At 45.3% G+C, this 22,974-nt stretch overlaps 2 protein-coding genes across 5 annotated transcripts; both read right to left on the bottom strand.

Annotated features, from left to right (window-relative positions):
• Window positions 1–6,885: 6,885 nt before the first annotated feature.
• On the bottom strand, window positions 6,886–15,541 carry SMIM11 (small integral membrane protein 11). Of its 4 annotated transcripts, none has more exons than XM_013192916.3 (5): window positions 15,448–15,541; window positions 14,954–15,015; window positions 10,589–10,694; window positions 8,848–9,027; window positions 6,886–7,078 (listed from the first exon to the last, which is right to left on the bottom strand). In XM_013192916.3, exons 3-4 carry the CDS (start codon window positions 10,607–10,609, stop codon window positions 8,860–8,862), a joined length of 189 nt encoding a protein of 62 aa, XP_013048370.1. In that variant the 5' UTR covers window positions 10,610–10,694; window positions 14,954–15,015; window positions 15,448–15,541; the 3' UTR covers window positions 6,886–7,078; window positions 8,848–8,859. The 4 variants fall into 4 exon arrangements, with proteins under 4 accessions (XP_013048370.1, XP_047927443.1, XP_047927444.1 ...); XM_048071486.2 differs by lacking the exon at window positions 15,448–15,541 and adding an exon at window positions 15,116–15,292; XM_048071487.2 differs by lacking the exon at window positions 15,448–15,541 and adding an exon at window positions 14,212–14,414.
• Window positions 15,542–17,081: 1,540 nt separating this feature from the next.
• Window positions 17,082–19,326, bottom strand: KCNE2 (potassium voltage-gated channel subfamily E regulatory subunit 2). The gene has a single exon (XM_048071485.2). The coding sequence runs from the start codon at window positions 17,938–17,940 to the stop codon at window positions 17,563–17,565; it is 378 nt and encodes a 125-aa protein (XP_047927442.1). The 5' UTR covers window positions 17,941–19,326; the 3' UTR covers window positions 17,082–17,562.
• Between the last annotated feature and the right edge of the window lie 3,648 nt (window positions 19,327–22,974).

The following is a 22,974-nucleotide window of genomic DNA, read 5'->3' as shown; positions in this document are numbered from 1 at the left end:
TATCTGTTATCAGCTCATTATGCCCAGTAGTTCATTAAGCCTAGTGCCTTGCTTCTAAAAATGCTCTGCAATAAACATTTCAATGTCAGGTAAATCTTTTTTTTTTAAAGGGAAGTTCCTTTCTGAAGCCTAATAATTAGTAGTCGGTTCAGGCTTTAAAGCATGAAGAGTAGTTTGGTCTCTCAGGATAAAATATAGCATTCATCATTGCAGATTTTCCTTATCCATGACATCAATTCACTCTTGTTTGAATCCTACTGGGCCCTGAGATGCAATGATTTCTCACAGAACTGAGTTCAAAAGATTATTTACGAATGATGAAAAGTAGTGCTTCTTAACATCAGTTTTAAATGTGTTGCTTTTCAAGTTCATTGAATACTTTCTTGTTTTTGTAAAGTGGCTCCCAATTTACTTTCTCCATGTAGCCAATTACTTTGCATGTGTTTATTGTGTACTTTTAAGACAGAAAACTAAAACCATGAAAACATAAATAAGTTATAAGATGATTCACAGGTTCACTAAAACATCTCAATGCACTGAGGAAAAGCTGTGCAGTTTTTCTACAGTGTGTGGAAACTATCTAAATGAGCATTGTAATTTGGTGTGGCAGAGAGATATCTGAACAGGCAGTCTCATTTACCTTCAGAAGAATCTACTCATATCATTCTCTAAAGCTGAGATATGAGTATACAGGGGAAAATAACCATCTTTTCTCAGCATCATATTCATCAGCAAAAACATCTGTTCATTTTTATAAACACAGAAGTAGCACAGAATGGAAAATTAAGTGATTCAAATGCAGGGCAGTGGGGGAGAAAAGGGGAGAGATTGGAGAGAGGCAGGAAAGTTTCAATTGTCATGGTATCACGGCCCCGAACAAAATTTCATATTGGCTTGAAACAGAAATTTTGCCACTAAATACCAATGAACATGAAGTGGTGTGAAATCAACATGAGAAAAGAAATAAGTCCAATACTTTTTTACAGCAAAAACGTGCAGTAATTGCACACTAGCTTGGTTTTCTTAAGAAACATACGATGCACAACTCATTTTCACAATGACTTTGTTTACCTTCACATGATGACACGGCACTATAATGTTGGCATGAAGCTGCGGACACGGAGTGCTAACTCCAGCCATTGTCAAATCAGCAGAAACCTGAGGACTTCACTGCTCTATTCTGGATTTACACGAGAAGCAGTGAGACCAAACATGAACAGAGCAGAGTCCCACACCGATTCCCCACTGCAGCTCAGCCCTATGGGTCTCTGCTGCCACTGGCTTACACAACTGCGGGTTCAGGGCTACATTGCAACACTTATTTGCTGCTAGGGTGTGTCTGCTGCCATCTGTAATTCACAGTGAGGACCACGGGACCAGGTGCAGAATCACCTGCTTTCCAGCTGTCTCAGCAACGAGGAAGAACCATAAGGAAGTAACTTCTTGACAGGAATTTATCAGTCTTCCCTATTTCATATTCTTTAGTAAGATGAGGGTGAAGCCTTCATGAAAACAAGCACGAGGAAAGAAGGGTTTGATGGCACATCTTCCAGAGAGTGAGGGAAAAACATCCTTTGCCAGCCAAGGACCGTGAAGGGTTGAGAAGGCCTCGCCAACCGCCTTCACTCTTCCCAGCCTTCTCCTGGGAGGCTGAGGGCTGGTGAAACTTTTCTACCCAGTCATATTTAAAGTGAATGGAAACCTGTGGGCAGGAAAAGAACTAAGTTGGAAACCAAATGAACTTTGGTATTTTGTATAAAAGTCCTCTGAGATGAGTCCTCTTCTTTCTTCTTCCCTCCCCCTTTGCTGCTGCATAAGGGTAATTACAGCCCATGTTTTCTAAAAAACTTTGCAGCGCTTTGTACTGAAGAAAAATATTGTGGCTCATGAAGTTCTGACTCAACTGGTAATTTAGGATGACAAGCAATTCCTTTAACATATGACTAAACAATCTAATAGGAGGATGTTACCAAATAGCACGCACCTCATTCAAGAGCACTTGAAATAGCATGCATGAGTCTAATATCTTCTCGGTAGGATTTTAAATAGCTATTATTTTATTAGGTAGCTCTTGTATTGAGGCCCAGAGTGTTTGACCATTGCAGGATGTCAAAGCAAACATCTTTGTTCCCATTCCCAACCTTGTGACTGAAACACACCACTAGAATAAAACGATTAAAGTGTCTTTGCATAAAGAAGAGAGGCAGATGCAAATGCGTATGTTGATGAGGCAGCTATAACAGATGTCCCTCTCTTCTAAGCTAGCTGGAATGCAAATCACCTGAATTTTCATGATGTCTCATTGACTAATTACTTCTAAATGCTTTTTCAAGCCTCATCTTCATGGGGAAAAAAAAAAAAAAAAACTTTTCCTCCAGTCCATGAGGCAGGCCTGTAATGATTGGCTTAACGCACTTTTTTCCCTATTTTCAAGTCTACTCTCCTAACAATATGATGCAACCCGGAGCACAGATGGGGCAAATGCACTTGGGCCAAGAGCCTACAGAGGCCCAAGTCAAGGATGTAATGGTGGGACACAAGGTCTGAGCTTCATTGGCAGAGCAGGCAGAGTGGAGCACACTTCAGGCCGTGTATGAGAACTGGGAGAAGGCTGGCCAGGCAGTGGAAAGACAACAGCTTTCAAAGCTCAGCCTCTGCCCCTGTGATCCTGTTCCTTGAAACCTCCTGCTGAAGTGATCACACAAAGATAGAAAGGCACAGGGGAAAGAAGGAAGACAGGGACAACATTCCATGCAAGAAATGCAAAAGAAAAACGCTTTAGAAAACAAATATACATAAGGGCCAGACTCATTAATATGACTTAAATGCCACTTATCTGCCAGTGTCTGACCTTTCTTGTTGGCTAGCTCTAAGCCTCCTCAAATCAGTGACGAGGCCAGAGGAATATGAGTCACACCAAATCAAAAGAGCCATAGGACTGGAAAAGTGCTACACAAACAGAAGATGAGGCACTGGAGAGCAAAACCAACCAGTATAAAGAAATCGAGGAAGAAAAAAGGACATTAAAAAAAAGACACCCATTTTATGTTCCTGGGGACTGAACGGGAGCAGCCATGCACATTCTTTGCTCTGTGGCAGCCATCTCAAGAGCTTTTGGATAGACTGGAAACAGTCTCCCAGTGAGGCACAGCCTTTGATGCCATTACAAACAGACATTTTCAATAGCTCTTTTATCAGATTCAAAGTGGGAGAAATTGATGCCATATGGAGATTCACATGAATACATGCCTAATCACTTACTTGTGCCCAAACAAACTTTTTCTCTACAGGAACATATGAGAAGTCCATTGCTATGGGGATAACTATTCTGGCAGCTATCAGGTACTCCTGTTATGAAGTGGAAAAGAGGCAGCTGGTGCTCTGATTATACCCACGACAGAAGTTTGATTCACACATATGCCAGTCAAGGTCCAGCTGAGCCTAAACGATATGCTGAGCTTGCTCCGGTAGCCAAAACGAACCAGCTCAAATAGCCAAAGTCAAGCTGTGTAATGAGGTAGGTTGTGTACAAACATGCATCCACCTCTGAGTCCCTGAACCAGGTGGCCACTTACAGCCATCCTGTCTGGAAGTGGCTTCTGGCACACGTCAGGGTATGTATGTGTGCGTGTGTGTGTGTAAATTCAGGTTCCAGAAATTTTACTTGATATGTCTCCACCTACTCATGTGGGTTTGACACTTGCACAGCCATATAGATTGGTTCATTTTCCATGTGATCAGACATGAGACTTTTACAGGGCAGTCAGGTTCCTCAAGTGAGGTCTATCAGTTTCTCCCTAAACTTGACTTGAAGGCTGAGATTAGTAAATAGTTAATGAACAGGGAGAAGAGGCAGCAAGTAGATGTGTCTTTGGAAGCAGTTCTGGGGAGACTCTGGACAACTGGGCCTGGTGAAGGCCAAAACAAGAGAGGTATGTGTCAGCTTAGTCAACTAGTTTCTCCCATGATGGAGCTGGAATGGATGCTCTGAGCGCATGTCACAGTGCTCCTCTAGGCCAGGGCAGGTCGAAAGTCAGCAGGTTGGCAGAGATTCTGACTGACCCCACAACTGCTGAGCTCCTTCATGCTGGAAGAGCCCTGTTCCAGCAGCCACTTCAGTCCTCTCTCTCAGAACCTGTTCAATATTTAGTGTTTTCCTTAAAATTCCAGCAGCTAATTTATTTATACATGAGGATTTTGTCTTTTGTTTAGAACCACACAGCCTTCATGTAAGCAGAAGAAAGCCTAAAGATGCAAACACTAATAGCTTTAAACAATTATTTTGTCAGCCTTCTTCAACTTGGTAGTAGTGACAACAACATCCAACAGTGAAAGACCTGTGCAAGCGAGGTGCTGCCTAAGATTAAGTTGCCCATCTGTACAACACGAGTGCTCTTTTTGAAGAGAGTCATTTTGGGGAACAGGGTGGGTGAAGGAAAGAATTTGTAGTTCTGGAGGCACCAGAAGAGTGTGACCTAGCTCACTTTCTGAGATGGGAACATCTACAAAGGAAGCCTGTGTAGACTACCTGCTGTCCAACAAGCTGCAAACTCATGCACACTGTGCACTTCAAGATTCTCTCTTCTTGCTGCCTCCTTTTGCTTGCGGAAACTCAAATGAATTCTCTATTCTCCTTGTAAACTTGCCTGGACTAATCATATAATGCTTCTTTCAGTAAGAAACCAGGCTTCCAGATCCCCATCTGGTTTCTGAACAGGAAACAAACAAATCTGAGCTGCTGTCTCCCCCCAGTGTCAGCATATTTTCTTGTTCAAGGCTGCCACTGCGGCACATACGATGCCCAAGGGTAAAGAAATCTGCTGTAACCTACCCAGTGAAAGGAAACACAGGTATGTTCTCCTTCTTGGTTGGCCTTCGTAGCATTGGCCAAATCTCTGTTCTGATATACCAGAGATGAAAAATTGGTTCAGATTTGGGAACAGATTAGATCTCTTCTTATTTTTGAACCTGCAGGATATCAGCCTATGAGACCCATTACAAGCTCTAGGGGTTGCCTATACTGTAGTGCTACTCTAAAGTCAAGGAAAAAAATGTCCAGGTTGAAACCAGACCTGAAGTCTTCAACATACGAACAGGTTTTCTGATATGGCTGTAGATGCAAAGAGGTGGTGATGTGGAGGACTTCTGAGGAGACGCCTCATAACTGCTTTTTGTCTGTGTTCAATCCAGGAACAAAAAAAGGGTTCCTTGTGTTAATTCCATTCTTGCACATGTTTAGCACGTTAGGGTAAACGTGCCCCCCAAGACTTTAATGCCAGTCTTCAGTTCTTTGGGTGCTAAAGGGAGCTCAATTGTTTTGATGCTAAATGACTTGCTTTAAAGGGAGATTGTGTGCGTCTGGTTCTGCTTATAGGGTAGCTGTATTGAAGGGGATAATAGCTCTGCTTTCAGGTTTTTTTTTGTTTTTTTTTTTTTTAACAATCTTACTTATTGGTCTACAAAAATCTACGCTTGGTTGAGATTCTAAAAAAATCTAGTGAGGCCAATATTCAGAGGCAACCCATGACTGCACGGAACCAACACGCTGCTTACTTTTGAGTCTGGAAAACACTACAAAGGCCTGACAATTTCCTCTTAAGGTTTGGGCATGTGGTTTAGCTAAACTTCTTGGTGTGTTTCCTTCAACGATTTCCCTCAAAGCTGTTTAATGGAAGTGGTTAGGAGAGTCTGTCCTCACTGAACACCGCAGAGCCATTTAATTAAATTACCACTCAGTTCCATGTTTGCAAACACCGACGACTGCTGAGACAGTGGAGGAAAACAGTTGATTTACAATGGTACTGAGAATTCCCCTGCCAGACAGTCCTGACACTGCCCTAGGAAAGATACTGCTCTATCTATCCCAGAAACAGGTTTCTGCAACGCTTACATCCCCTGGTCACCAAGGCTACTGCATGAACAGTGAGATTTTAAAAATCGCTGCAGTTGATGGTGAGTAACCCAAGCACACCAAGAGCTCTCTGAGCACTAGTCGTATCAGCTGCACACGTAGTCAGATGACGCTTGTGGAACGGGCACTGCGGCAGAGCATCCTTGCGTGACCACACCAGGCACCTCAGCCTGCAGCCACAGGGAGAGGGCAGGAGCGAGCTATACCAGAGGCCTCCCGCATCCTACTGGGCTCCCAAGGCTTCTCCAAGGGCCGTCCACCTTGGCTCTTCCCACCTCTTCACTATCCACTGTCAGATTTCAGATTCATCTTCGTTTCCAGATGATACAAGGATCTGGGAAGTGCTTTAATGGAAATGTGAAGGTGAACATATCGGTTGCCACTGCTACACATGCCTAAAACTTTACTTCTGTGCAAAAACAATATTCTGTTGATTAACTTACCATGACCAAGTTAGCTTACCCTCCCAGATCTGGTGTTATTGAACATGCAGGAATGGCTAACAATGGTAATAAAAACTGTCTCTATCTCCTAGGCTGAGCAGCAAATAGAGAGCCATACACAGTATTCAGACACTATACAAAGCAAAATAATGCAAGACACCTCCTATTATTAAACTTCACCAAAGGTTTTCATACTGACATTGTGATTTGCATTATTCTAAGGTAAATCCTAGGTATGGAAAGTGTTTTGAAAAAGACCTGCCCTGAAAATCTGCTGTGTTGGGTTTGTTCATCCAGATTTAACAAAGAGCCCACAAGTCCCAGATTTACACCCCTGTAGGAAGCAGTTGCTCTGAAGAAGCTGCACAGAGACATCCCCATTTCCTTCTGTCTGTCCATGTACCCTGCACACATCCATGATGCACTCAGTGCTATCTCTTTAAAACCAGCCTCCTGCTTTCAGCTAATCTTTAAAAACTGCCTCCCCTGCAGCTCCAAACTGTAGCATTTGAGTAAGCAATAATCAAGGCCTTTTTTTTTTTACAAAGTTTTTTTATTGCATAAATAGAGGCTTAGATATTTTGCTGTACGTATAAAAAGTTGAGATACAGTTTAAGTGAATGTTACTCTTGAGGGTTTTATTCCTTTGACACATCCTTCATCTACGGGAAGCCTTCGTTCTCCCAGGAAAGGAATCCAAGCAAGCTGCCAAGTGTCAGAAAATCTGCAGGGTGGGGAAACAGCAGTGAGAACAGCAGGCATGATATGCTAGCAGCACATGGGCTAAATCTGCCTGCCCACGTGGCACGCTGCAATCGGAGCTAATCACAGCTCCGCAGTGCTGACACGGGAGAACATTTTTAGGGCAGGAGCATTCACCCCTTCTCACAAACCCATTATAGAAAGACACGCTGACAGTCCTAGAGACAGCAGAATTTAGGAAAAACTGGGCCTCCTGTGGGCCGTTCTGGGTGACCAAGAGGACTTTGGTTAGAGATGCTTTAATGCCAGTCATTCAACAAGGTCAACGAAACATGCCAGACCCACAGGCCCTGCAGAATGAGCTCCTTACCCTGGTGCAGCAGTCCTTTGGGCTATGGCCTCTGCCAGGCAGAACTCTCCACGGCCCAGTGCTGCACACAGAGCACAATAAGGTCTCCTCATTAAAAGCAGCAGGCTTGCTCGTTCACAGGGCAGCGTGCCCTTGTGCCCATCTCCCATTTGTTTATTACTAAAACTCCATGTAACTTACACTGTCCGACTTATTCAGCATAAGCTGAAAGTAATGTTCTCACAACATTTTCCTGTGGCTAGCTAAACTGATTTACAGTAAGAATTTAAAATGGCAAGTCTGCCCAGACACGAGTCCTCAGTATGATGTAAACAGGGGACTGAAAAACACCTTTGTATTTGCTGTTTTTTGCCATGCGAGTAAACCACTCTGTTCCCATGGTTATTGCCAGGCCCCATTTCTAGTCACAATTTCCAATCCCTGTTGCACGAAATAAGACAGTGATAGGTTTGAAATCAAAACTAGTAAACATTTCTAAAAACTGAGACTCTCTTCATATGTCAGGTGATGACCTCAAAAGGGGAAATTAAGTTTTCTGGCTTAGTAAGAGTAACATTATATCAAACTCCCACTGAGTTTACAAAGGGCAGGCAGGAATAGAATTCCCATTTTGCTTCAGAACAGAGAAATGTGAAATGAATTGATACAAAAGTCACATATCAAGCAAGTCTGGGAACATAATCTTAGAACTAAACCACACTTATTTTGCTAATGGATTTGATCCAATCAGGCAATGATTGCTTAAACTTCGAAAATAGTGGGAAGGAATCCAACATAGGGAATGAAAACTCAAAACTTTAGAAATATAGTTATGTCCATTTAGCATTTTATGCAGAAAGACGTCCATTTTTCACAGTGAAGTATGTATGATGGGTGTTACATTGTATAACCTGCAGCACTTCTGTTACCTAGAGAAGCTTCATGGCAGGAAATTTGGCCCTTTAAGCTGAACTATCAACAATTTGTCATGTATTCAACTAACATGGAATGGCTGATTCTTTTCTATCTTAATTATGTGACTTAAGGCCAAGGAGTCTTAATACGTCATTCTGTCTGGCATAACCTCTCATGCATTTTTTGCCCCAATTTAACCATCTCTTCACGGATCAGGACTTCCTGTGCAATTGGTCAGGCATAGAAATTCAAGGTGATTAAGAACAGAAAATGAATATTGTGCTAAAATCCCCTAAGCCACAAACAATGGCTGACAAGTTGTTTGGTAGTAACTGCATTTCTTACAAAGACGGGGCATGATATGGGTGTGTAAATTAGCTGAAGCATCACAGGAAGCAAGTATTAGAAGGACTCAGATAACTGTAATAGTTCTAACTGCACAATCCAGATGTATCCAAGCCAAAACATAATGGGATTAATATAGCAATGTCATTATCAAACACCAGGATGTCAAATAAATTCTATACCTGGGAGACTCTTCAATCATCCTTCTTCTCTGCTTCTCTTTTCAATTTCTCTTCACGTTCCCTCTTCAATTTTTCTTCAATTCTTTTGCTCTGGTACATTTTTACGCCAGCAAACGCCAAGCAAAGAATCAACGTTTTAGCTGCCAAAATGTACATCAGCAGTGGGAAATTCTCCAAAGCCTGAAATACAAAACAATATATTTAAGCAGTTACTGGAACACTTGTACAATTACAAATTATTCTACAGGGATGCTATATAGCTTCCTACAGCAATGGCATTATTCAAAGCTATGGTAATGTTCCTCTGTTGACACTTCTTTTTTTTTCTGTAGGGAATTTTAAACTAGGTATATAGTCCAGGGGGAAGGGCAAAAACAGGTTCACTTTACTCGAGTTTTTGTATGAAACTCTTTTGAACAGGTCTTTGTCACTTTTGTTTTCTTTACAGCAAATGGAATATTGGCAAAACCTGGAGCTGACAAAGGGAAAGAATTAGGTATACTTGTAAAAGATAAAATGCTTCTGAATAATTCTGATATGCGTGATGGAACCATGCATATCAGCTGTCAGATAAGGTTCCTGAATATACTTCTGTCCTCCTAGAAATTTTAATCTATGGGAGTTTTGCAATTAACTTGCCCAGCTATAAAAGATATAGATAAATCCCTTCAAACCACAGAAATAAAAAGGACACAGCCTCCAATTATCCAGTTTCAAGAGTTTTTAATGCCTGGAACCAAAGAAATTGCACAACATATTTCTATGTTATAAAAGCGTGCTATTGTAAGTGCATATGGAGTGGAAAATAAGATGCAAATGGTATCAGAATACCAATACAACGAGAGCTGCACAGGCGCTCAGTGAAAGACGTCAATTCCAGAAGGATACTGAAGGTACATGAACTTCCCAGCACACTGGTTCAAAGAGCCACCTGGCCAGCAGGACCAGTCCAGCTTTTCAGTGGTGCACAGTAGGTTCACAGTGTAAGTCCTCCCTTGGCAAGCCTCCCAGTAGCACCCCCGTACCCTTAGGAGGCCTTCCAGCACCTCATAAAGCTGTTTGGCCATTGTCAAATACTGAATTTTAAAAAGCCTCACATCCATACTCCATTAGTATGTGCCTTTAAAGTCTGCAAATGAGAGGCTCTTATAACGCAAGCTGCATGCTACTTTTGACATCAGGCCGCTCCACTCTAATTTTGCAAAAACCACCATTTTAGTGGCAATCTCTTTAAACTGCGGCTCTCCAACACCAGAGAGGTAGAGCCAAGGCTTGTGGTTAGCTTTGCTTTTACGACAAATGGTCTAATTGAACATGTTAAAATTGGTAGTGCATGAGGTACTTGCTCAAACATTTCTATGCCTTACATGCATACCCTGCAGAGTGCTTACGGCCCCAATGTACTAAAAGATACAGTGGAGAAACCACCCTCCAGTAACAAAAAGAGCTGAGGAAAGAACAGCCAGAGAAAAGCCTAGCAAGAGGAAGGCCAGGAGGAGCAGAGGTGAGCAGAGCAGAGCTTGCCTACAAAGTGTGATGCCCAAACCTGCAAGTACGTCTGGCAGAAAAGGACACCAACATCGAGTCCTCTGACCCCACAGTGCAGAGAGCGTGGTGGTTAAGCCACCTTCACCTAGGCAAGGGAAGCATCTTTAAACACAAGACCTACCCAACCACATCTCAGATCCATTTCCTTGAAAGAGCAGAAGTTCACTGCTTTATGAACGTGAAACACCCTCACCTTCCAGTTAAACGCCACCATCTTGGCTGCGGACCGATCCTGCCTGTCCGGCACCCAGCACCGATGAGCGTCACGCTTCTAAAGGCACAGACCAGGGCAGGAGCATCTTGAAGAAACGGAAATTAAAAGAAACAGTAATTAAAAAAAGAACTAATCCATCTGTTTCTACTCAGCATGTCCACCCTGCACCTCTCTGAGGGGCTCGTAACTGCAGCACAGCACCCGGCAGGGTATCTGTGCCACGTGGCTCGGGCATGACCTTCGTGGGCCTTTTTGGGGCTGAGTGACAGGAGCAACGCCCATGTGGGGTGCTGCTGAAGGACAGGGGGTTGACGGGCACCGGGCAAGTGCTGCACTTGTGCACAGGGGAGGCTGTGCTTTCACTGCACACAGCACATCCCGGCAGCTGCCCAACCGAAAGCACAACGCTGGCCGCTTTCAAAAGCCTGGCGTGTGTGCACATCGATCCGCCTCACTGGTGGCCGAGATGTAGAGGACAGAAGCACACCCAGAATTGCTTCTTGTGTTTTTTAAACCCATCTGCCCTGTTCAAAGCCTGAATGCCTAATGGATCCTGGTATATATTACCATTTCCCAACTCCCTCTCTTTTGCTCATAAATTAATTTTTCAGTACAGCCCACAGCAACACCTCAGAGAACCAGCCAGTCAGCAGATCCCTCAGGTGGGCAATGTACATTTCAGAGCTGAACTTTGGGACTGAGAAACGCCCTAGGGGATGCCAACGGCTGCAGTACACAGCTGCAACATTGCCCTCTGGTCCCTGCTGCTGCTCCAGCAGTGCTGATGCCTTTTCAGCTGCTGGATTTCAAATTAAGCACGCTTCCCTGCCTGAGCACCTCAAGGGATTTCCTGCATGTGGAACAGCAGAGTCACTGCTGGAAAGCATGAGGATGGCTTAGTCCAAACCTCTACTGGCAGCTGGGCTGAGCAAATCACCACCACGCCTCAACAGCTGCTTCTGACCCATCTTCATGAACAGGGAGTCAAGGAAATGCTCTTTCAGCTCCTGTGCAGCTCAGCTAGGCTCTTCACAGGTACCCTTATTTCTCCAGCTAGGGGTATTCCCTTCTCCCCTATTCCCCCAGCTGCGAAGTCCTCACCCTCCGGTCAGCCATAACCAAGGGGGGACACCACTGGGGACCCCAAGCAGGGGTGGGAGGTCTGTCAGAACAGACTCGCTCCGTACATAGGTGCGCTCTCCCGGTGCTTCTGCGCTTCATTCCTGGCCACTGCCCACGCTGGAAACAATGTGTTTTCTTTTTCCCCACTAGTCCCACAAGAGCTGGTCATCCTTAGCTGCCACACTGCTCAGGGAGCAGAGGGAAGCCCTTCTGTTTATCCCAAAGAAGCCCTGAGAGGACCATTCCCAAGCTTGAAGGTGGTAGCCCGTCTCACACCACGTGGCTCCATGCACATCATGGGGTGTTCCAGGATTTTATCCCACCAGGGCAGATTCACGTCAGGATTATCAGAAGCTGTGAGGTCAGCCACTGTTACCAGGATCTAACTATATCTGAGCAGTAGTGTGGTCAACTTATTTGTCATTTTGTATTTACTGTGCTGACCCTGAGTTGTGCAGCTCCCTTCTCCTCTTGACAAAATTTAAGGGTAGCCATAAAGTAACAAGTCAGTAGTGTTTCACCTTCAAAATAATAATAAAAAAACAGGCATTCAGACTTCTGATGCTTCTTGCAGAATTTCAGCAGCCAATAAAATTTAAAGTCCTCTGCCAGATGGTCACAGCCAACATCACCCATCAGAGCAAAGTCTGGCTCTCAGCGCACGGTCCAGATTGCTACATGCTTCTCAGGGAAGCCCAAGGTACACAAGCCTGGCCTGATGTGAAGAGACTGAACTGCCCAAGTGGTGTATCCTCATCTCAAAATCCTGACTTCGGTGGGGTCTTCATCGTCAGCCACAGGCTTCACTCTTCTCCTAAATTGCTTTAAATTCTGTGATTCAGTTGGAATCAATTTTGCAACACGTTGTAAAGAGGCGTGAATTCAGCCATTCAAACACATGCCAGCATCTGGCGTATGATGCTGAAAATGGAGTCTTAGTGATTTTTACGTACAGAAAAAGGTTTTGACTCAGCAAACGTTATGCGAGCCCATCTGTGGGGTCTGATTGCAGGGTACTGTCCCACTGGTGAGAAGCAGCACATAATGCGTATCACAGTGTGCTCTCCTGCAAATGCTTGTTTGCAAGTCGATTATCTAAACATTCAGCACAACATTTTAATATTTCCGCTCTGCTGAGACACAAGCCTGAATCTGCCTTGATTGTATATCCACTAGGAGTAGCTGCACTGAAGTCACACAGCAAGGGAAGCAAAGAAATTATCCCTTTGTTCTGAACTGTGGTGTTTTAGTCTAAAATGCTTTCTCTGAGAGCTGACACTTTTGGTGGGCTGTCTTTACAGTGTCATCTGCGCTTGGAACTGAGTGGGGAAGCCACCGCTCTCTCCCTGTTGCATTCCCACATCCTGTACCACCAGCCTCCAGTGGTCATGCACTTCTCCCCACTTCTCCTCTTGACCCTTCTGGTCTCCATCTTGAGTCAGATCTTATTAAATATAGCTGAAACCCCAAGACAGAAAAAAAAAAATGGGTGGAGCTGGGTCATAGGGTGGAGAGGAGAAAGTGGAAGACAAAATGGCCAGATTCACTTCACGTTGAAAAATAACGTTTGTTACCACTGACGTTGTTAATTCAGAAGTAAAAAGCTCAGACACTGTACTTTCAAGGTTGTGATATCTTAAAGGCAAGCAGGCAAATAAACAGCTGAAGTTTCATGTTTGCCTTTTCAGAGGCAGATAAGGCAAAGATAGGAGTTCAGAACACATCTACAGTCAGGCATTGTTCGTTCCCCGAGAAAATACAGGCTCCCTTAACAAACACAGCACTACCGGGAACGGAGAGCGGGCCCCATGGAAGGTCACTATTACCTTCACTCAGAAGCAAGGAGGTCTCATGCCGAGCCATGTGAGAAAGAACTGGGAGCACTAGGCTCTGCCTGAAGCTCTGCCAGAGACTTCATAATCTATCCATCACATACTCATACGCTCCTATGCAGGGCAAGGATAAAATGACATCACTCTCACACGTGTCTGCGGCCTTCTTCCCTGTGACTGCACCTCGCTATCACCAGCCTATTTACACTCAGACCTCTGTGAAGCAGATCAAACTACTGCAAACAGGAAAGGGAAGAGAGAGTCTGCCTGTGCCACACACCCCAGCGCTGTACTGGCAATCCTCCGTCAGCTCCAAATGCTGTGAGGTCTACCGGGTCCAATGCCGACAGATAGGGTCACCAATGCAGCACTAGAGGCTCATGTCCTCAGCAGGGCTATCGAGCTCCCAGGGAGGGCTGCACCAATTCCCTGAGCTAGCTTTTAGCTGATGCCAGCCCCAGGATCTCTGCCCAATGCTGTGTTGTGCAACACAGACCACCCCGGACAGACTGACTTGGGCTCCAGTCGGATGGGAAGTCTGTGGTGGAGCACAGAATTGAATCCAGATCTCTCAGCCACTGAATTATAGCTTCACTCCACCACAGCAACCACATCACAGCCCAGCCACTCACGCCATTGTTTTCTTACGCAGCAGCAGAATATCGACTGGCCTGCATGCTCCAGAAAACTTCCACACAGGCATCCGGGTGCTCGCAATCCCACTTGAGTTGTCTTGGCTGAATGTCTCGCTCAGCCTGCCAGTAACTCCATCTACTCAGAATGGGACTTGAGATATTCTTCTGTCTGCTGGGGGTTTCTGAGCGCCTCCTTCACATCCACTTTGTGGAAAACTGTAAAAGTCACCAGCCGGAAGGCCTCAGAAAGCAGCGAGCTACTTAAGGTAACTGATGCATTTAAAATAGAGTGATGGCTGAATATTCACTAAATTAGAAAAGGGACATTTCACTACACCTGTCTCTTGTTGCTGCTTTCTTTAATGCATGTTTTTCAGGAAACAAAATGCACGCTTCCCACCTGGACAGTCACTGGAGGATCTACCACTGCCTGCTGTGACATGCATCAGGCTTTGCACCTGGAAGTCAGGATCGAGCCTCCTCAAAAAAGGGAGACTGCTGGGTAGAGGGAAAAAGCAGTAATATGGCATGGCCCAAAGGCTACTGAGAAACAACGTGGAGGCAAGTGGAAGCCAGAGCTGCTACACTAAGAACCCATCACAAACCTGTGTACAGTTACAGCCTGTATGCGTACATATAGGTTAAGACTCCACTCCATAAAAAGGCCAGTGTAATCATTGTTTAATACGGTAATTCCTAACCTGTCTTCAACTCTAGGAACATCGCAAACACAAAGCCATACAAGACCTTCATACCTGAAGAAGCTGAAATGAAAATACGAGTGATTCCTCGGGCAGCTCCTCACATGCTCCAGCCACTGTAAAGTAAGCACAGAGCAGACGGGAGGTGTCAGTGATGGCACCCGGATAAAAATAAAACCGATTCAACACCCAAAACCATCGGTGGCACATCTGCACCTCGGCTCGCCGGCCGTCACTCCAGCCACGTAGCTTGCTGCCACCCCTCCCCAAACAGCCCTCCGACCCGAGTGGCATTTTCAACAAGCGATCGCTTCAGATCCCTCTGCGATCTACTCATTTCCTCCAGCTCTCTTTACGAGGACGACCCCGGGGAGGGCAGGACGGCAGGCAGGCCGTGGGGCCGCAGCAGGGCTGGGGTAGACCAGGCCGCCCCGCGGGGCCCCGGCCCGGCCGCCGGCGAGTCCCGCCCGGCCGCAGCCACCCCCTGCCCCCGGCGCCGGGCGAGCGAGGGAGGGCGGCGGGGAAGGCCCCGGCCCCGCGGCTCGTACCTCAGCGGGCGGCCATGGCTGTGGGCGGGAGGGACTACATCTCCCAGCAGCGGCAGCGCCCCGCACGGCCGGCCCTGATGGGGAAGCGCCGCCGAGGGGCTAGGATGTGTAGTTTGTGAGGGAGCGGTGTGCTGCCCCAGTGCCGAAACTCCCCGAGGGGCAAGGCTTTGCCTTCGTTTTCCTGTGAGCTGTTCTTAACAGCCTGGGGATGTGTGCTAGGGGGTGGCTGCGTCCCTTCCTGATACATTTGAGCTAAAGCAGTGCCCCCGTCTCCCAAGCCAGCCGGTGTCCTCGTCCACAGTTTTACTGGTCTGGAAGCAGCCAGGAGCAGGGCACGGCCAGCGGTGGAAGCTGCCAATTATTTCTGATGTAGCTGCTGCTGAAAACGTTGTTACACCCGGACACTTTCTCTGGGCACATCCCTGCCGTCATACCCTGCCAAAAGCCACATCCTTTCCCCAACCACACCACGTGTGTAGCCAGATGGCCACCACGGTCCCTCCACCTCATTGAAGACGATAACTGCACCCTTAGAGCCTGCGGGCCACAAGGGCAAGCAGTAAGGAAAGTGCTTCCACTCACAGGTGGGGCACAGCCCTAAAGAGAGCTTCAGGGCTGGCAGACACCCACGGGTCACCCATGGGGGGCAGGAGGAATAGGGACACGCTTGGTGGGGAGAGACTTACCAGCAGTCTGTGCTAGGACCTGACAAACCTTCACTAGCACACATGGTCCCAGATAATTAAAAGACTTGTTATTATTATGCCAGCTAAAGGCACATCTGGAGCACGACAGCATATGCTGTGCCAAATCTCAAGACCAGTCTCCCAAACAAGCCAAAGCTTCCCAACAAAAGAAGCCCTTTTCTTTTTCATTTCTTCTTAATTTGAGCAAGGCAAAATTGTCAGGAATGCAGTGGCAGGCATGGCTGAAGTGTTTCAGCCAAAACTTTCTAAAAACATACAACAAGCCCACACAATCAACAGCCAGCAAGGAAGCTTTAAGCTTAAGCGGTTTAAGTCTGGCAACATGAATAGGAGCTGAACCCAGAGCCGTACAGAAAGAAGTGTGTTTTAATACCAGAAGTGTTACCAGCTCTGCTTCTAATTTATTCCAAGAGCCAACATTGTGGTACTTTAGCAGCACAGGAGAAGATAAACCATCTTGAAAATCCATTTCTCAGCCAGTGCAAAGCAGTACCCAACGTGGGAAGCCCTCAGAAAGCACATCAGTGGGACAGCCTTGAAAGCTGGGCATAGAAATCCCTCTTCTGAAAGACACACAGCAGGAGCCCAGTGGTTTGCACTAATGAGTTGCATTCCGCTAATAGGGATGTGATCAGTGCCACCATCACCCAGCTTGCATCCCAGATCGACAGATCACTCTGGAGAGACAAGGAGCAGCAGAAGATTGAGCTTGGCCAGCTATGGACTTGAAGAAAGATGCTGAACCTCTAGAAGCTGCCCTGCACAACCAGGACATGCTCCTAAATGAGACTGCTAGTCTAACTGCACTTCTGCTATAAACCAGGCCACCTCAGAAGGCCTTGAGTCAGTCTTTGCAGCCAATGAATAACAACATCAAAATAGGAGCCAGATCATTAAAATAATTGTTTGGCATGAATGCGTGTAGATATAGGTTACCTCCTGTGATTCATACCACAACATATTGTTCAATGAATAGATAGAGGTTTTGATATTTTATTGTACAGTTTCATGTTATTTTTAAGATGGGCTTAAGTCATACACTTTGGATCTAAATCAGCACTGTTGACCACTTGAAAATTCATAGTTATTTTGTGGCCTGTTATTCAGTAATCCAGATCTGTTTCTGGATTTCAAAAAAATGCTAAAAAACCCAGGTTATTCTTTCTCTTGGCTTTATTTTCCTGAAGAACAGAATATCAAAGCAAAGCAAAATTATGCAGTTCTCTTGGGTGTTCCCCAGAGCAGCCATGCCAAATTTCTCACAGAAAGCAGTCTCGTTGATTTCTTCAGCAGTCTGTTCCAGCTTGACCTGTGTTAAGCTAATAAACAGTTTCACAACTATGTATAATTTCAGTGAGTTCCCTACATGTGGCTTAATGATTTCCTCATTGCCGATGCTTCCAAAACGTCAAGGTGATCCAGGGCTTGTTTTGTCCCTTGCACCAAAGTTTTCATGGATCACACACTTGAGGTCTTCTCGATTGAGAACCTGGCTTTTATACTTCTCACCCCAGTCCTCAACAATGTACTGATGATAAGGGTCATGGGAGTGCTCTCGCCTCTTTGACTTCACAGTACTCACCAAGATTGCCACAATAATGAAGGAGAACATACCAATCATCACCATCAGATAAAGGATAACATAGTCAAAGTTTTCAGCGTCAACCTTGGCTTGCAGTTCATCTGCTGCTTTTGTCATGTTTTTCCTCCAGCTGTTCATGTAAGTCAGAAAAGTTTCCTTGAAAATATCTTCCACTGCCCAAGTGAAGTTCCGTATTTCAGCCATCCTTCCAAGTTACAGGTACTAAAGACAACATGATATTTATTTTAATCAAAGATCTATAATATAGCAATTACATTGGTTTGTTTTGTCTTCATTACGTAAATTAAATAACAACACCTGCCACTTGCTGGTGAAAATGTAGTACCAATTTTAGACCAGCTAGAATCCCTATCCCTGAGTGATTCAACATGTTCAGAGACCCAAGGAGGTCTTACTTCTTACTCAGGTCATTTTCAGTCTGTTGGAATCCAAAGATGCCTTGGTGAAGTGCAATGAGCATGGGCTCACGTCACCCACATTACAGGGGTCTGGGCACGCTGACTCCCCTATTGAAGTGAAACACTGCATGAAGAAAATGCATTTCACCCAGGAAAAGACAAGATACATATTGGGTTTTCTAAGGGGCAGCACAGTGCCACTCCAAGCAGTTGCCCAGGATCTCTCTGCAAAGGATGTAACCTTCCCTGTTTCCTCTTTGGTCTCACATGTTAAATCTGGTGTGAAGGCTGAGTAGTGCTGCAAAGCCATGTCTCTCCTGCCCCTGTCCCAGCCCTCCAAGCTTGCCTAGTCTGACCCAGCTGCTGCCAAGAAAGCCATGAGTCAGGTCTCCATCCCACAAGAGATATCTCCCTTCTGCACAGGGGCAAGGTTGTCCCAGTTTTGTATGGACACGGTGCAGATACCCCTGCACCAGGGCCTGTTGGGATCTATTGTTTTCAATGATCTTTGTCTAAGGCTGGATTTCAGTGCTGCTAGCAGAGGTGCAAAAGGTTGGCGAAAGACACAGCTGAGGCTCCTAGCCCAGCAACCCTTGAGCAGAGCAATAGGGTGGGGAGACACCTCCTCAGCAACTGATTACTTAGCCCAAATAGTCGCTTTGTGCTGATCCATCTGGCCCCACTCAAACTGAGCTGGGTCCAGGGCAGAAACTCTCACATAACAACTCCATTGAAGGAGTTTCTCATTTCTTAAGGAGCTCTGAGAAAAGCTGCTGTCCTTTTCTGCTTTTCCTACATAAATAGGAGGGTGTGATTGGGTTGCCCCCTGCTAGCCTGCAAAAAGCAAAGGGTTTGCTGTAGCATTTCAGTCTGATCCTCCTGTATAACACCTGTGCTTCACTGCTTCAGCCCAGCCAAATCCTACATGTGGCAAAGCTTCCACAAAAAGTCTTTCAGTCTCATTGTAGTCTTCAAGCAATGATAAGTTTACTATAGCCTATGGTAAGGGGTGATGGATTTTCATCACTAGTATGAAATTATCATGCCTTTTCAACTTGAGTACAGCAGTACCTCTGCTTCTTGGACTAGCCTTGCGATATCCTCATGCACAGACCAGGCATGCACATGCAGAGAAGCACACTTATACACATGCATGTATATATCTGTACAATTAAACACACACACACACACAAACATGCAGGATAAAGGCAATCTAATGGAAGGAAGCAAGATATAAGGAAATCCAAGCCCAAACTGTCTTGAAACTTTTTTTTTTTTTTGGTGCAAAATCTCTCTGCTTGTTCTTTCATTCAGAATGAAAATTACTGTGCTTTTTCAATAGGAAATAAAGAATTACCAACAGAAACTTACCTTCCCTGTATCCTTCACTAATAAGATTCACGGTAAAAATCAGGATTTTCAAACTCCACTGGATAATACAGTGATACTCGCAAAAGGAATAGAGGTATCTTAAACTTCAAGTAGCCTCCAGCCTGCCACAAGGCTTTAAGCACTAAGTAAGTGCTTTGTACTGCACACTTTATGTTTATATTAAATTAAATGCTAAATCTAATCTCACCTGGAAAGTCAAATATTGGCTGACAGCTTACATCAGTCATCCTGTCAGATGCTGAGTACTACTCTTTATGCTTATTACTGCAATTTCATATATTGTAAAAAAGCACTGTTGTGCTTTCTAGGGGTAACTCCAGGGGTTTACGACTTGGCCTTTTCTGACCCAAACAAAAGAGTAAAGATATGTTCTATAAAATAATGATAATAATAGTAATTCCATTCACTGATATGGACACAAGAGACTGAGCACTGATCAGGCACTGTAAAAGGCCTGCAGGGCTGTTAGCACCCAAAGGGAAGAATTTTGTACTCCTTCACTTCCACAGGGAGCTCAGACTTAGGTCTTTATTTCTTTTTCTGGTCTCTTTCTCTTTTCCTTGTTCCATGTTTCCCCTGTCCTTTGCCATAACCAAGAACATGGCCTTTCTCTCCCTTTCCGCTGGATCCTCCACGTTTTGCTTTTCCATTTCTTTCACCAGGGACATGGTTGTCAGTGACTAACGCCTCCATGAAACCTATGCTGTGAGAAGCTGCTCCCCCAACACAGCCAGGACCAGCTTCTCTGAGATGTGCTTTTTGTGTACCTCACTCGTGATCTGGAGCGTGAAAAGACAAAAATCCACATTAAAAAAGCAGAATTAATTAATGTTGATTTTATTTCTCAGCAAATATGCTGACACCTCACTGAAAGTCACTGAGTCACACCTTAGTGAAATGAGACAGCTTCAGTTTTAGTCAGCAGTGGTTCCTGGCTGTGATGGGGAGATTCAGCAGAAGGGGATTAGGGTGGAGATGCAGACATCCGCAAAGTGCTCCACAAGCACATGGGCAGGGACAGACTCTGTAAAAAAAAATTCTTCATTTTCCAGGTAGACCCGCCTAAGCAATTTGCAGAGAAAACAGTTTCGCAGGTAGCTCTGCTTTGAGGAAGATAAAGCAAACGCGGACTACCACTGAATCAACAGCATACATCAGAAAAAGGGAGATATGCTCCTGGTGCTGAAAAGTGCTAATCCCCGAGGAAGCCCTGCTAGTGCCGTGCTAACATCGTCATGGTTACTGCTGTCATTTCTTCCGGATGATTTTCTGTGCACAAACACCTCCCAGCATGGGGGTGAGCTGCTGGCAGCGTTCCCTCTCTGATCCCCCACTTCTCTCTGGCAGTTTCACACATGCCCTCCACGAGGGCCCTCGAAGTCAGAATAGCTGGCAAACTGCTCCTCTTTGCCTTGGTGAAACCCCTAAACCAGAGGAGCTACTTCAAGTCCAGCCCCCTGCGTTGTGCAGCAGGAGATGAGCCCTACTTGGTCCTGGCTGTCTGCAGGCAGTGGGAGCCTCCCAAATGCAGGGCCGTGAGCTGGAATGTGGGAATGGGAGAGGAGGCACAGCCCTGGAGGTTAGGCTGCAAGCAGAGTAGCTTGGGAACTGCTGCCCTGGGCTGCCAATAACCAGCTGAAAGGATTTATTGCTTCTTCAACCAGCTTCTGATGTCTGTTCCTGGCCAGTCCTGCATGGCCAATACTTACAGGCATACGCTCACACACGCAGCCATATATACGTATATAAAAGATGCATGTTGTGTAGCAGACATGGAGTTTAACTGCCTGCTCTGTTCTCAACCAAGCAAGAAGAGTCCTTGAATAATCCCACTCTGCTACGTGTCCCCCTGAAGGTCACATTTGCTCGGGGTTTGTTTAGTCTCTACAGCAATGGGGTGATCAAGGACAGGCAGTGTGAAACTGTTGGAAAAGAAGGAGGGGCAGCCAAATGTCTTGGTTAAGAAATACAACTGCTGTAATACTGGTCTCTGTTTGGGACAGCAGTAATAAAATGCTCCTGTCCTCAATGGAGAGAGGTGGGAACGGCAGGTTGAGCCTCCTGCGTCCACCCCAAGAATGGCTAGGTCATGGCAATCACGTAAGGTCCCTGATGACTGGAAAAAGCCAAATGCCATCTTTGTGCTTGAGAAGGGCCATGACGGCCCAGGGAGCTGCAGGATGCTCAACCACACCTCAGACTTTGGGAGGATTAAGGGGCAAATCTTGCTGGAAGCCGTTACCAGGCATGTGAAGAACAAGATGTGGTTGGAAACAACCAGCATCGATTTAGCAAGGGCACAGTGTGACTGACCAAGCTGATTTTTTTCTGTTATGAGAAGATGGGAGGATGGTTTCAGTGGATGAAGGCAGAGTGGTGGTGTTTACCATCTGTAGGATTGGAATGGGATGCTCAATTTTCTCTGTTTCCTATAGAAACTGAGATTTACAGAAGATTATTAATATTGACCTTTGTCACACAAACTGAAACATTTCCCTTCATAGGAGCTTCCAGTATGCTCTGTCACTTTTTTGACAATTTTTCATTAGTTCTTTCCCTGTATTATTTAAAATAAACAACCAAACTTTACACTCTAGTTTAAATCAGCAGCTGATATATTTATACACGAGTTATACATTTTTCTTCCCTTCCCTTCCCTTCCCTTTTCCCTTCCCTTCCCTTCCCTTCCCTTCCCTTCCCTTCCCTTCCCTTCCCTTCCCTTCCCTTCCCTTCCCTTCCCTTCCCTTCCCTTCCCTTCCCTTCCCTTCCCTTCCCTTCCCTTCCCTTCCCTTCCCTTCCCTTCCCTTCCCTTCCCTTCCCTTCCCTTCCCTTCCCTTCCCTTCCCTTCCCTTCCCTTCCCTTCCCTTCCCTTCCCTTCCCTTCCCTTCCCTTCCCTTCCCTTCCCTTCATGTTAACCATATACAATTAATGAATTATAACTTAAGATCATTAATTATAAAAGCTTAATTCTTAGAAACAAAATAATATAGCTCTTAAGCATTGTTATTGGAGAGGTAGGAGTATTCTCTAATACTTATCTATGCAATTTTTCTTCAGTATTTCTTCTGTTCTGGTTAAATCATAATATTGTACCTATTCACTGTGCCTCTCAGACCTTTGTATACACAGGCTTAACCCACAATCTTTTCAGCCTTTAACTACTGATATGCTATACTGCTAACTACTGATACATAAAGTGCTGATAGCATTTAATTAGTATCCCCACTGCTTCACTTTTTACCTTCCTGATACCCCTCCTAGATTCCTTCTGTTGTTTACACATTTGCTTAATAGAACATTAGTGAAATCAGCAATTCTGTCCCTCGCTCTGGCTCTTTCTTTTCAAGCTGTTGTTCTGCAGAGGATCACCCAGTAAAACAAAGAGACCTACCAAGGCCATTAGGTTATTATAGCTTGTCTTTAACTG

Source organism: Anser cygnoides, chromosome 1 (assembly GCF_040182565.1).
Source record: "Anser cygnoides isolate HZ-2024a breed goose chromosome 1, Taihu_goose_T2T_genome, whole genome shotgun sequence".
NCBI classification, from domain to species: Eukaryota; Metazoa; Chordata; class Aves; order Anseriformes; family Anatidae; genus Anser; species Anser cygnoides.
Note: the sequence above shows the minus strand (reverse complement) of the source record. Positions and strands in the feature narration are given on the sequence as shown.

Coding starts and splice junctions, on each gene's coding strand:
- KCNE2 (XM_048071485.2), bottom strand. CDS start 17,940: ATGGCTGAAATACGGAACTTCACTTGGGCAGTGGAAGATATTTTCAAG.
- SMIM11 (XM_013192916.3), bottom strand. CDS start 10,609: ATGGTGGCGTTTAACTGGAAG. Junction 9,028..10,588: donor TGGTGGCGTTTAACTGGAAG/GTGAGGGTGTTT, acceptor TTTGTATTTCAG/GCTTTGGAGAATTTCCCACT.